The following is a 14,869-nucleotide window of genomic DNA, read 5'->3' on the forward strand; positions in this document are numbered from 1 at the left end:
GCTTCAATCAAGATAGAGGTTTGCATCGTTGTGGATGGACATACTCTTAAGTAACCTGGTCCAGGCTATTACTACAGTTTCAGCAACAGTGCACTGGTATAATCCATTGTCACTGGGAATCTTAGCATTAAATCAGTCAGTGGCTGCAATTGCCAAGACACAACTATTTCTAAGGCCATCTGAGTCTCCCCAAGAGTGTCCTTCTGCCGCTAGACTTGCTGCTTTCTTCAAGTATAACAATATACCAGCTTGGTGACACTAGCATTGGAAAAGGGACATAAATTACCATTAGCACATTATTACAAGGAGAAAAATATTTGCAATTTGATCTCTCTCCTATTCCTACAAAAATCACTTTTCATCATTTTTATTAAAAAGAAGAAGGACTCAAAGAGCCTGTAAAATCCTTCCGCTATCAATTGCAAGCCTTCACTGCTCTATCTATGGTAGGAAATTTTACTGAAGATTAAAGCTTTGGACAATTCTTAAATACTTACGAACTTAAAAAATCCCTTCGGATTCTCATTATGTAACTTGTGACTTCACTGAGGATTTTGATATCCCATTTCTGCCTCTGGTTTCCATGGAGATAGGTCAGTTCTAAAGAAGGCAGTTAGTGACACCAACATGTCTAGTTAGTGGCCCTGTGTGTCCAAACATGCTGTGTCACCATGAAACTGGTTAGCTGAACCTGCTGAAACTGAGCCACCTGATTTCTGCCTCTAATTGGAGAAGTGACCCCACTTTTTTCATTTGGAGGTGCTCCTTTATCAGAAAATCTAAGGGCAGGATTTCTTAACACCGGATGGAAGGGCCACCCTGTTTTAAAATTCAGATTCCCAGGCCTACCCCCAGAAATCTCTGTGCATCTGGAGGTTATAGCTCCTGAGATAAGAATCCTTGCCTTGGGCTCTTCCTTCAAGACCATCATGTGCTTTATTCACACCTGAGTTCTTTCTTTGAGATAAGTATTACATTCTGTCCTTCAAAGTAGTCCAGCCATGAACCTCCCATTCCTGTGCCCTCAGTCTCTCCAACACCACAAGTATGATCCTGGCTTAGTAACACTCCACAAAGCAGACCTAACTACAGAATTAAACTTCTTGCAGGCATCAATCAGAATACTGAATGAGACGGTTTAAATGCACGAGAGCAGCTATTTTCAAAAACTGAGTAGTAGCCAAAATAGGCAAGAGAACAACTAAGTTATCGTGTGGACAGCTAAGAAAAGTGCAAAGAGAATTCTTTTTTGTCTTGATTACCCAGAGTGGGCACTTCATAATAGGGTTCCAAAGCAAAGAACAATCACATTCTATATACATTCAAAACCTAAAAGCTTTTCCAAGCTACTCCTTCTCCTTAGATGATACTGATATACGGTAAAGTTCTAGGCTCCACAAGTTAAAACTGTTTGCATGCCCACTCCCATACCTTTTTTTAAAAATGGCAATCTTGTAGTGATAATGTGGCTTGGACACTCAAACCCTCTGAGGCCAAATCATGCACCATCCTGTGTAACTGAGCAGAGGTGCAGTGGGAAAGGCTAGCAGTGTCTTTGTGGTCCATGAGGTAGGAATGCTTGAGTGACAAGTGTTTTCACGGGTGCATCTACTAAGGACCCTGAGAATTCGAAGCCTGCTCTTGCACCCACTTTCAAGAAGGAAGAAAAGTGGAGTGAACGTACCAATAGCAGGCCCACCCTGCTTCTTCTCCTCCAGGATGGCTGCCAGGTCTTTGTGGGTGGGTTTATGCTGACTGGCTGGCGGCTGCTCCAACTCCGGACTTCTCACTTTTAAAAGCTGATTTGCCTTCTTGATCTTCTGGCTGTACTGCCTCGCCATCATAAAGACCCTGCTTTTTGTCTTATCTGTGGCATCCATCCCAGGATCAGGGGTTTCGGGGTCTGTCTGGGGCAGGCTGCTGTTGGCCGAGTCGTAGGGGCTGTCCACTGGGGGCATTTCGCTGGCCAAGGACAGTCGGTTAAGACTCACAAAGGAGCCTTCTGTAGAAATCAGGTCTTCTTCAAGCGGGTAGTTGGCCCGGCTAGCTCTGACGGCCCTGCTTTTCAGAGGTGTGAGGAAAGCCTGGCTCTCAGGGAGGGACAGTGTGGATGTGGAGTGACCGGCGTCTCTGTGCAGTTCTGGGGTGCTCTCAGCATGCAGCCTGTCTTGGACATCATCTTTACTTACAGGAAATGCTGCCAGGAGACGGTCTCTAGCTTTGTCTTCATTTTTCTTGATGTAATTTTCCAAGTCATTCCAGATTTCATCTACCTCTTCAGACAGTTTATCAGACAGAGCCTTATCTGCTACAGACAAGTTGCAGTTGGAGGAGTTGTACAGCAAACTCAAATAGTCATTGTCGGGGGGCCCCTGGTGGTAAGGCGCATCATCCTCGCTGAACTGGAGGCTATCTTGGGAAACAAATGGCCTCAGGCTGTCACAACATGCAAAGTCAGCTTCCAGACCCAAAAAGGTGCTCCTCTTGGGCCGCTTAAGGCTGTTGCTTTTGAAATCTGGAGGCGGTGGGTCCGGGAGCCCGATAGTGTCATAAATGTTTTCCTCTACCACCTGGAGCTCCTGAGTGCTTTGATGAGATGCCTCTTGACTGGTGAGCACGCCACTTCTTTTGGTGTGTAGGGAACTGGTACTAGGGCCAGTCTGCCTCTTTGAGAAGGCTAACTCTGGGGTGCTCTTGGGACGAACGGAGTCCTTGGCCGATTTGGAGGGAGTGAATTCAGCTTCTTCCCGTTTAGCAACCATTAATTTCAAGTCCTCGTAACTTATGTTATCATAGACATGGTCGATATCATCAATTGTCAACTCTATAGATGACCCAAAGGGACTCATCCCTTCCTGCCCTTCTCTTTGAGGGCCGTTCTGCAGTTCCCTTCGGGGACTATACTGAGAGCCACTGCTGTCCCTCCTTCTTATTTCAGTCGGGCACGTGTTGCTCTCACCGGCACTGCTGGCCCTCCGGACAATCCTGTGGCCAGAGCTGGAGACCTCTGAGAACTCCATCTGTCCCATATGCCAGCTGCAAGGGCGACTTGAAGCGCTCTCTTCACACAGTCGGGCCGAGTTCAAGTTGGAGGAAGAAAAGGATGGCACGAACATCTGGTAATCATCTTCATCATCCTCGTGCTCCTGGGGGGACCGGCGGCTGGGAAACAAGGCCTGCCTGATCTGGTGGTCCGTCCAGATGTTTCTGATGGTGCTACCCCCACGAAGCACGCTGCTCACAGCAGAACTGCCTGGCTGGCTGTTCCTCTGGGCAGGAGAAGGCCCTGCCGAAGTCCGCTGGGGAGAGTCTTCCTCTCTAGAAACCTGAGGAGGACAGAGACACATCAATGGGTTTCAGTGCCCCAGAGAAGACACCTAAGGAATTTCTCCTGTCCTTACACGTTGCCTCTGCCACTAGCCTGAAAGATTCAGAAAGATTCAGAAAGAAAATAATGGTAGGTGTTGCTGATTTTAACCGAGTTGAAATCACTTCAGATTTTTGGAAAAAGGGCAGAATGGACAGGAGTTTTATTTATTTAGAAAGCAAGTTATGGGCAATTTGCAGACATCCTCCAAACTCAGTATTCACAATCCTTCTGTGAATTAGATATGATTATTCCAGTATCCATAGGAAATCCTAGGGTCCTAAAGATTCTGTAACTTGTTCTTCTGAGTCAGTAGCAAAGGCTAGGACTCAAACCTGGTTCGACTCCAAACCCTGCCCTAAACCAGGAGATCAGCTAACTATGGAAGACCCTTAGATACTAAATAAGTCTATTATGCACATGGCAAAAATTCACCATATAATGGATATACAGAGGTGTCAAGGGCAAGGATATCTGAAACTTTCTCAGGAAGGCTAATTCCAGCACTTGACTACAAGGAATTGGATCATGGTTTCTGGTATATCAGAAGCCCCTGTTGGTGACCTGGTGACCCACTCCAAGGGTTTCTTGACCACCACAAACCTGACCAGTACCATCTTGGTTTATAGATTCTATGTAAAAAGAATTTGTTCTTGGAATATAATTTCATCCACTGTTAAGTTAATGGTATTTTAAAATTTTTTTTCAAAATATATTTATTCAAAATATATTTATTTTGAATATATTTTGTTCAAATATATTAATTAAATGTTACTCAGAAGTAAAATATGAATGACATTAATGATATCTAAGAAAAGAAAACAAGGGAGTGTTCTATAACTTGGGAGCTTTCTTGACGGAGCTCAACTTGTCCCTAATTCTTGGTGTGTAGAGAACCTGTACTATGGCCAGCTAACTCTGGGATGCTCAATTCTGCAGGCAGCAGTGGATTAGCCTCTGAGGCTATCTTGCAGGTAGAAGGGTCAGTTTCAAAGAGTTGAAAGGGTTAAGACATTTTCAGACTGATGCATACCAGGGACACACTTTCTGATGGAAGCACTACAGTAACCTATCGGAAGTTGAATTAGCAAGAGCTTTCATGACATGTCAGTCTGTCTACCAGAAAAGGAAGAGTAGAGAGGACAAAAATAAAATTTCATCCTAAATGTTATTCTTCTAGCACAACTTCAAAACGTAAAATAGTTAATCCTTTATTTTTTCACACATATAAATATATATATTTGTATGCAATAAATTTATTGTTTTTATGTATCTATTCCCCCATGTTTTAGTGTTTCTTCCTTTAGACTGCACTTGGATAATATTTATAAAATAGAGGTACCTAGTAATTTACTTTCTATAAATTAAATGAGTTAATATTTGCTAAATTATGGGAAAACATTTTGATAGTGTAAAGAAACAATTTTGTGGTTTTTTTCTCAAAATACCAAAAGTAATCCTTCTTATGATCTTTTATCCCAGGAAACTTGCAGATGTTTTGGAAAACTAGGAAATCCAGAATATAAGTATTGGAATATACTTTTACACTAATTACCCTTGAAGGTAGCCATACTTTGTAAGGTAAAAATTGACATCCAATAAATCATTAGAAGAATTGACAAAGAGCTAAACTTCGATTAGGAACTCATCAATAGGAGTTAGGGCTATGGCTCCGTGGTAGAGCACTTGCCTAGCATGTGTGAGGCCCTGGGTTCCGTCCTCACTACCACATTAAAAAATAAATAAATAAAATAAAGGCATTAAAAAAGAACTCATCAATATATTTAAATATAATTTAAATAAGCATGTAATTTAAATACCTCAATTTAAATGAGATCCAAAGAGAACATTTTTGTGTGTGTGTGTGTGCTTTTCCATATTCTCAGCATTATGGGTATTTAATAACTTGATAATAGCTATCATTTATGGAATACTGCTTTTTGCCAAATAATGCATTAAGTGATTTTAAAAACATATTGTCATATTAAATCTTTATAATAGTTCTGTAAATTAGGGCACTTAAGTTCTGAGAAAGTTACTGGACTGGACTGTAGTCATGCAGTTTATAGATGGCAGAAATGGATTACCATACACATCTCCACCACAGCCAATGTATGGGCTTAACCACTCTAGGCACATTCACGCACAGAGCCTCAGAATATACCTTTATATTCTGGTAGAAATATTATTATTAAGGGGTATTTTCTATTATAAGCTGTTTGATCATGGCTAAATCTGCTCTCGTGTTTGATGGACATTCAGGCCATTATTGTTAGGAGATGGAATTTTGCCACTGAGAAAGCACCCTGGTGTTTTCTCTCTTTCTTGTCTTCTGATTTTATGAGATTCAGTTAGTTCCCATCGGACTTGGCTTGAACTCTGTCATAAGAAGTTTCCAAGAGGCTCTTAGATTGATCTCTAGAATTAGTATGGAGAGGGACTTGGCTCCATGATCTTACTTTAGTTGCTTTAAGGAGCAGGGTAACTTCTGCAATGACCCTTATGAAAACAAAGATTAGAAGATCAAAATTTTGCTGGGCATGGTGGTGCATGCCTGTAATCCCATTAACTATGTAGGCTGAGGCAGGAGGATCGAAAGTTCAAAGCCAGCTTCAGCAATGTAGTGAGGCCCTAAGCAACTTAGTGAGACACTGTCTCAAAATAAAAAAAATAAAACTGTGAGGGATGTGGTTCGGTGGTAGAGTGCCCCTGGGTTCAATCCCTGCTTAAAATAATTTTTTTTCATGCCATATTTCAGGAGAAATATCAACAAGTTTAAAAAGCTTCTGAACAACAATATGTATGACCTGAAAAATATGCACATGCCCTAAGACTTAAAAATCACTTAAATATAAGGCTATTTTGGTTGTTAGACATTTTATTGGTTTTAACTAAAAGATAAGCCTTTATTCACATGGTCATTTGGGCCCTATGTTAAACCATGGTGTAAGCTGGATTGTGGGGAGAGAAATTCATCACAAGATAAACCATAATTGGTTAATTAAAATTTGTTAATTAAGCCAATTGATTAGTAACCACATCATTACAATCATTCAGGTCAGGATACAGGTAACATATTTGGATACATATTTTCCAATAAAACATACTGTCATTATTTTATTTCAGAGCTGGGGATACTAGCCAAATGCTCTACCACTGAGCCACACCCACAGCCCAGACTGCCTTCTGAACCTCCTCCTAATCTATATCAGAGGAATAAAAACCATAACTTGATACAGCAATGTTACGTAGGTGACATACCATCACACCTCCTAGGGTAGTAGAAGGACAATACATTTAGCTTTTTTTTTTTTTTCCTTTTTGCTTGAAACAGGGTCTTGCTGTGTTGCCCAGGCTGACCCTGAACTCTTGGACTCAAGCCATCCTGCTGCCTCAGCCTCCCGAGTAGCTGAACTCCAAGCCCATGACCACCTGCCTAGCTCAGGACCATATTCTTAGAAGGAGCCCCTTGCCCTGTGATAGAAGCCTCCCTCTGAGCAGGGAGGTGTGCCGGGAGGCGAGGGCCTGGCTTTACGTGAGCAGAGACACATGACAATGTGAGATGGCCCAGGCCAGTGCCCTGCGGGTGTTTTAACTTCCTAAGGTGAGCTTACAGCTCCCGAGGGGGATGTGGGGCAGAGGCAGCAACAAAGAGTTGCCTTAGTTCTAAGAAGAGGGAGGGAAGAAGTTGATAAGTTCTTTCTCAAATTACATGTAAATAATTAGAAATGTAAAATAAATATGAAATGTAAAATTGTCAAAATGTCAAGTACTGGTTTATGCTTGAAATGTAGGCTGGGGATGAGATACACTGTCAAGAGGGACCACTAAAATAAAGGGTAAATGCTTAGTTTCCATAGGACTTGGCTTGAACTCTGTCATAAGAAGAAATGGTAGAGCTTACCTTTCGGATGTCTTGTACTGTTTCTGAAAAACAAAGAATTTTTTTTTCAAGTTTGACAATTAAAAATATATTTCTTATATTAGCTAAGCACTAATATTTTATAGGACTTCTAAGCCTAGTGCTTGTAATTGAAGCCCAAAACACTTCTGGGGCATGGGGCCTAATTTTCTTTTTTTCAAAGAGAGAGAGAGAGAGAGAGAGAGACAGAGAGACAGAGAGAGACAGACAGAGAGAGAGAGAGAGAAAATGAGAATTTTAATATTTATTTTTTTTTAGTTTTCGGCTGACACAACATCTTTGTTGGTATGTGGTGCTGAGGATTGAACCCGGGCCGCACGCATGCCAGGCGAGTGCGCTACCGCTTGAGCCACATCCCCAGCCCTTGGGGCCTAATTTTGAAAAATGCCTTTCCATTATATATCTAGTAACACATCTTCTACTATAATGTCCATTTTAAATTTACATGGGTATTGACAAATTCTCCTCTACTATAGTAAGGAAACCACCTTATGAGTCTCAGGTGTCTCCCCGAATCCTTGAGAGAACACACCACTTTAGGTTAAAAAGCTTCAAAAGCTTCCAAACAAAAATATGTACACTGCTTGGGGAAAAAAAACAACGCCTATGCCTCAAACCATGACAGTCACATAAAGGGGCTGGGTTGTACCTCAGGGGTGTAGTACCTCTAGGTTCAATCCTTGGTACCGTTAAAAAAAAAAAGAAAGAAAGAAAATCACATAAAGATAGGAGAATGTATAGGTCAAGTTTGAGGTTATTTTATTGGTTTTAACCAAAAGATACAGCCTTTATCAACAGGGTCTTCTTGGCCCTGTGCTAAGTAGTGTTGCAAATGGAATTGGGAGGAGGTGTGCCTACTCAGTTCTCTAGACACCACTACAGAATGCCTCATCTGTAAGAGTTGATTAATTCCAGAAGAAAAAGCACTTCTCTTCCCATAAAACTTCCCTCAGAGGTCTGATGTTCACCTTCCCAAGTCCCCAAACCACTGCCCCCATCCCAGCATGAGGCACAACTGTTGCTTTTACAGGTAAGGTTGCACTATGCGACATTTCATTTTCTGCTAAGTAGATATGGACCCTCTTGTTGGTAGACAGAAATCTACTTCCTTCTTTTTAACAGCTGTGGAATAGAATATCCCATCAGAGGCACAGTATACCACAATTTGTTTAAACCACTTCATTAGATGGGAATCTTACGTGGTGCTCCATTGCAAGTGCCGCCAAGAACGTGAACATATGTAGTTATGTCTGAATGTGGGTGAGTCCTTCTACACGGGCCTAAAGGTAAAATTATGGGGTCAAGGGCAAATGTCCATTTTAAATTTACATGGGTATTGACAAATTCTGCTCTGAAAGGATTGCAAAAATGTATCCCCTTCCACAGTAGTTTCAGAGCACCTATTTCTCTATATCTTTTGGCCAAGGTCATAGTTTCATTTAAATTTATCTCATTTAAATTGATGCTTTTTTTGGATTAGTAACATGGGTGATCATTTTTAAATCTTACTGGCAGTTGGTTTTTCTTCTGTGAAGCTGCCCACTTAACATTGATTTTTTTCTCTTTTTATAAAAAGGGTCCTTGGTCTCCTCCTTTGGTTGTATGGTATTTTCTCACGATAGGAACAGCTGTATATTTTTATGCTTGTCACGATATACTGCAAATAATTTACGTCTTCTGACTATATGTTTTATAACGGGACATTTTTGCTTATAGAAATTAATCTTTCTCTGATCCGACCTTCAAACCAGTCCAGCTGTAATTTATCTGCTTGTTTTTTTTCTTTGCTTTTTGGTTTATTACTTTGAATGAATAAGAAAATGCCAATGTATTTTTGGGACTCACCGCTGGTCTTCAAAACTTTATGTGATCTTGAGGAAGGTTCTGGGAGAAAAATAAAGCCAGCATTATTTGCAAAACCCAATCAAAAACTGTCTTCATACATAAATTACTACTTTATTGACAGGTTACCTGAGCTCTAGTAATTTTCTATCGAATTTACCTAAATTCCCTTTGCTCAGAGTTACTTAGGAGCAAGGAATTCATTGTCGAAATGTTAAGGAATCAGGAGTCCTATCATCATAGGACTAGCATCAAAATGCTACGTCACCAACCTACCAACTACGAGAGGCTTTCTCAGCTTCAACTACCCCGTGAGCTGGTAACTTTCAATTTTATATTCTGCGCCAGACGTCTGTCCCAAGTTTCCATCGCAGCAGACTCACCATCTCAATCCCAGCTCACCATCCTTCCAAATCTGCTCCGGATTTCCTCTGGGCTGTCATGGGCCTTGCCACCCCCCAAGTTAGTGACCAGGACTTTACATTCCTCCTGGTTTTATCCATCACAGTCTTGGGGGCTCCTGAGAGAGTGTCACCCCAGTTACCACTCTCCCAATCCAAGTCCTCATCATCTTTCCCTCAACTAGCACGACAGTCTCCCTCCTGGTCTCCCTCCTGCCCACTTCACTCTCCACGTGGAGCCAGACTTCTGTCTTTAGAAGGCAAATATTCTGTTCATTGCTTAAAATCCTTCTGTGGATGCAAAATTCAAACCCTAGGCACGGCCTTCAGGTCCCAACTGCACATCTTGAGCCTGGTCTCCTTCCACCTTCCCCTGCTCCACCCCACTGTCCAGTCAGGCTGAGTGACCAGCAGCCACTGTCTGTCCTCAGGAATGTCGGTGCAGGTCTCAGGGCCTCAGCACATACTACTCTGGCCCAGTCTGCTTCTCAGCCCCAGATTCCATCAGGGGAACTCCCCTCCTCTCTGGGACGCCTTTTCTCTCCTTAGAAAGTTAATCTCTCTCCTTTATCCCTCCACTCTTCCTTCCCTCCCGTGTCACAATGCCATCAAACTGATTGGTGTTTATTCCCAATTTTTTGTCACTCACTCCCACAGTGAGCTCCTTGCAAAGAGGAATCACATGCATTATTTTTCCTTGCATTCCATGTCTCCAGCAAGGCATTCAGTAGGTACTCAATAAACACTGATTAAAAAAACAAAAAACCAAGGTCCTTGGGCTAAGCAAACACTGACTGCATGCAGACCGATGTAGCAAATATTTTAGGCTGGAATAATCTTTTGAGGTGTCGTTCACAAGATAACAGTTTTCATTAGCAACAGCAAACAGGGTTTAAGTAACTACAGACCCGTGGTAAGATGCTCTACAAAGCAAAATTAGTTGATATGTTTTCTATTCACAGGAAAAGAGAGCATTAAGGATAAAAGAGTTTAAAATACAGGGTGCAGAGGCTTGTTTTAAGGCAGGCTCAGGTGCAATCAAACGAGCAGTGAGCTCAAAAGGCCTGTCACTGGCAAGGAACTCCCAGTGCCCTGTTAATATCATGTTTTGATCATAACATCCTTTTTTATTCTTCCTGGTGGTATTGGGGATTGAACCCAGAGCTGCCTTATCCCTGAGCTGCATCCTCAATCCTTTTCATTTCTTATTTTGAGACAGGATCTTGCTAAGTTGCTGAGGCTGGCCTCAAACTTGCAATCCTCCTGTCTCAGCCTCCCAAGTCGCTGGAATTACAAAACATCCTATTTACCAGATTTTCTTCTGAGCCGATAGGGTGTAGAACCTTCTCTAGAGCCACAGGATGCTTTTGTCTCTCCCTCAGGGCTGTAACAGAAGCCTGGATGATCTGTAAAGATAACAACAGGCAGAGTGAGGTGCTCTGGGTTCCTTGGAAAATAGTCACATCTTGTTTGAATAATTTATGGATTTTCTTTTTCACCTGACATATCCTACCCCCGTAACTGGCATTCACTGCATCTCAGGTTTTTTCTTACATGCAGGATTCCAGGATGCACTGACTGCTCTCCTGTTCTCTCCCCCTCCTCCGTCTTCCTCTGCCTTCCATTTTTACTCCTTAGCAGAAGGAGCTGTCAATCACCAGCTTTGCCACTCGTCCCTTTATGCCCTGTGGTAGTTGTCCCCAGTGCAGTATTCTTTTTTCTTTTTATAATTTGACAACAATATGCAAAACTGTGAGCAAGTTGCTTCCCTCTCTAGAGGGTTTCTTTTTTAAAAATTTATATATGGCAGAATGCATTACCATTCATATACACATATAGAACACAATTTTTCATATCTCTGGTTGTATACAAAGTATATTTAAACCCATTTGTGCTTCACACATGTACTTAGGATAATAATGTCCATCACATTCCACCATCATTTCTAACCCCAGGTCCCCTCCCTTCCCCTCCCACCCCTCTGCCCTATTAGAGTCCATCTATTCCTCCCACACTCCCCCTCCCTACCCCACTATGAATAGCCTCCTTATATCAGAGAATACATTTGGCATTTGGTTTTTTGGGATTGGCTAACTTCACTTAGCATTATCTCTTCCAACTCCATCTTTTTACGTGCAAATGCCATGATTTTATTCTCTTTTATTGCTGAATAATATTCTATTGTGTATAAATGACACATTTTTTTGACCATTCATCTACTGAAGGGCATCTAGGTTGGTTCCCAGTTTGGCTATTGTGAATTGTGCTGCTATATACATTGATGTGGCTATGTCCCTGCTTTTAAGTCCTTTGGATATAGACCAAGGAGAAGGATAGCTGGGTCAAATGGAGGTTCCATCCCCAATTTTCCAAGGAATCTCCATACTGCTTTCCATATTGGCTGCATCAATTTGCAGTCCCACCAGTAGTGTATGAATGTACCTTTTCCCCCACATCCTCGCTAACACTTTTTGTTGTTTGTATTCATAATAGCTGCCATTCTGACTGGAGTGAGATGAAATCTGAGAGTAGTTTTGATTTGCATTTCTCTAATTGCTAGCAATGATGGAAGCAGGTGGCATCACTGTACCAGACCTTAAACTACACTACAGAGCAATAGTAAAAAACAACAACAACAACAACAAAACCCCCCAAAAAGCATTGTATTGGCACCAAAACAGACTGGTAGACCAATGGTACAGAATAGAGGACACAGAGACTAACCCATAAAATTACAATTATATTAAACAAAGGCACCAAAAACATGCATTGGAGAAAAGATAGCCTCTTTAACAAATGGTGCTGGGAACACTGGAAATCCATATGCAACAAAATGAAATTAAATCCCTATCTCTCACCATACACAAAACTCAACTCAAAATGGATCAAGGACTTAGGAATAAAACCAGAGACCCTGTGTGCCTAACAGAAGAAAAAGTAGGCCCTAATCTCCATCACGTGGGATTAGGCCCCAACTTCCTTAATAAGACTCCTTTGGTGCAAGAATTAAAATCAAGAATCAATAAATGGGATGGATTCAAACTAAAAAGTTTCTTCCCAGCAAAAGAAACAATCTCTGAAGTGAATGGAGAGCCTGCATCTTAGGAGCAAATCTTTACCCCTCACACATCAGATAGAGCACTAATCTCTAGGGTATATAAAGAACTCAAAAAGCTAAGCACCAAAAACACAAATAACCCAATCAATAAATGGGCCAAGGACTCCAGTGGAGTATTCTTAAAAACGTTTACAGACATTGTTCCTTTAAGCACCTGGTGAAAGATTTAGATCCAGAAAAGGAATTTTCATTGAGTTCATGTGTTTCTGCCCCTGCGAGGCAGCACACAGACTCTGGATTAAGAAACTCTGGTCTAATCCTAAAGACACGCAGCATATCCAGTGACTGATCATCTGCACCTTGAAGGCCAGCACTCTGGGTACAAAGCCATAAACTGGTGTTCCTCAAATTAGAGGACCCCAAAGGCCACATGCACATCTCCAGAGCTGCAGGTAACATTAACTCAAGGGAGGTCATCTGGTCCAATGGACTGGCCTCCCCAATCATACTGCCAAGTCCAAACTCAGTAGGACGGGGGGTGGGGTAGGGAGCAGAGAGATGCTGTTTTCTTACAAATGACACTTTATAAACTCTTCATAAGAGAGAAAATGTGACGATACAAGTAAGGAACATTTCAATTCATGTTAAGGACATAAAACTTACGAATGGCATCCATTTCAAGTATTGCTTGCTTGGCCTGAAAGAGAAAGTGTAGCTGTAATTGCAAGTACTATTATTATTTTTCTTTAATCTACTAATTCTAATACAGTTCTTATCCCATCTGAATAAAGAAATTAGAAAAAGCTTTAAATGACTGTTTCTTGCAGACATTAAAACATAGATCAGGAGCTCAGGGAATTCAATGAGATAAATGCCCTCATGGGCACCATAGATGCTGCCCAACTGAGACTCCAGAGCTAGGGCTGGCCCCCCCAGCACCCCGCCAATCTGCAAAAATAGATGGAGAAAGGAAGAGTTGGTTTTAAGCCTGGTTGATCATCAGGAATCATTCACTGGGGAGCTGATAAAGAAAAGTATACTCCTGCGACCCATAGTGGTCTGCCGAATCAAAAGCCCAAGGCCCAGAGCCTGGCATCTATAGAACACCAGCCCTCCCCATGCCACTGGTGGTCCCTAGAATCACAGTCTCCCTCAGTGTCCCATTCCCAGCATGCCCCAAAGGTACAAAAACTGATGGATACTCAAGTCCCTTATATGAAGTGGTAAGTATTTGCATATAACCCCACACATCCTCCCGTAAACTTTAAACCACTTCTAGATTACTTATGATCCCTAATCCAAAATAAGTGCTATGGAAATAGTTATATAACTATTCATTAGGGAATAATGAAAAGGAAAAAAAGTCTAAATGTTCAGTGTAGCCGTAAATTTTTTCCTAACATTTTTTTATTTGCATTTGGTTGGATCTGCAGATGTGGAAGCCCTGTTGTTGGTGGGTGGGGGGCTGTCTATTTTTAGTTGATTGGAATATGGCTGCTGGAGTTTGCTCTCACTGCATCTCTCCTCCCAAATGCTGCATGGTGAACATCAGGTTTCTTGCCCTGATTCCCTTCACCTTCCATCTCTTCTGGGTGCTCCAGGCAGGAGGAAAGAGGTACAGTGTGGAGTCAAGGTGCTGAGGGTCACTGTGATCCCAGCTCGGGCACACAGCCAGGTGGTGGGTGCTGTTATCTCTGGCTGAGCTTCCTCCACTGTCAGATGGGATGGCAGAGGGACCCATCAGGTGGAGCTACATTAACGTCGGGCACAGGCACTCACCTGCCTGCTGCTGCTGCCCTCCTGGGGGGCCGTGTCCAGTGACCTGCTGCTCCACTTAGCCCTCCCTCTCCAACACACTTTCTGAGGGCTAATGCTTTGGGGGTTTCTTTTTGCTATTATTATTGCCACATGTTATGGATGTTTAGGGTGTTATAAAAAGGCAAGCTGATTTTCTTAGCCAATTTGCCTAAGAATTCAAAGAAAAGTAATCAGTTTAGATGGCCTTTTAGCCTCTTTGGTGTCATTTTTATTTCTCAAGGGAAATGTCACTTAACCTATAAAACTATGATAAAATGACTCAAAATAATATCACTCCTACTTTCTGAAATCTTTGATATTATAAAAATATTTAGGCTAAATGATAATCTTATTTAGTTTAAGAAAGTGAAGGAAGAGAGAGAGAGAGAGAGGCCTTAACACAGTCACCTTGGCTTTGAGAAAACAAATATTTGGAATTTTGTTATGTTGATATTTCTGTTTTAAATTTAGAATTTGAGATT

General features: G+C 41.8%; 1 protein-coding gene across 8 annotated transcripts in view; it reads right to left on the reverse strand.

Moving 5' to 3' along the window:
• Nucleotides 1-14,869, reverse strand: part of Plekhg1 (pleckstrin homology and RhoGEF domain containing G1) — a 205,232-nt gene that overhangs the window by 7,391 nt on the left and 182,972 nt on the right. For all 8 annotated transcript variants that reach the window (XM_078018899.1, XM_078018898.1, XM_078018900.1 and 5 more), the window contains 5 exons: nt 13,254-13,287; nt 10,843-10,938; nt 9,135-9,173; nt 7,272-7,294; nt 1,685-3,326 (listed from right to left, as the gene is read on the reverse strand). In XM_078018899.1, the coding sequence (XP_077875025.1) occupies nt 1,685-3,326; nt 7,272-7,294; nt 9,135-9,173; nt 10,843-10,938; nt 13,254-13,287 (1,834 nt within the window). The remainder of the gene's footprint in view (nt 1-1,684; nt 3,327-7,271; nt 7,295-9,134; nt 9,174-10,842; nt 10,939-13,253; nt 13,288-14,869) is intronic.

Source organism: Ictidomys tridecemlineatus, chromosome 8 (genome assembly GCF_052094955.1).
Source record: "Ictidomys tridecemlineatus isolate mIctTri1 chromosome 8, mIctTri1.hap1, whole genome shotgun sequence".
NCBI lineage: Eukaryota > Metazoa > Chordata > Mammalia > Rodentia > Sciuridae > Ictidomys > Ictidomys tridecemlineatus.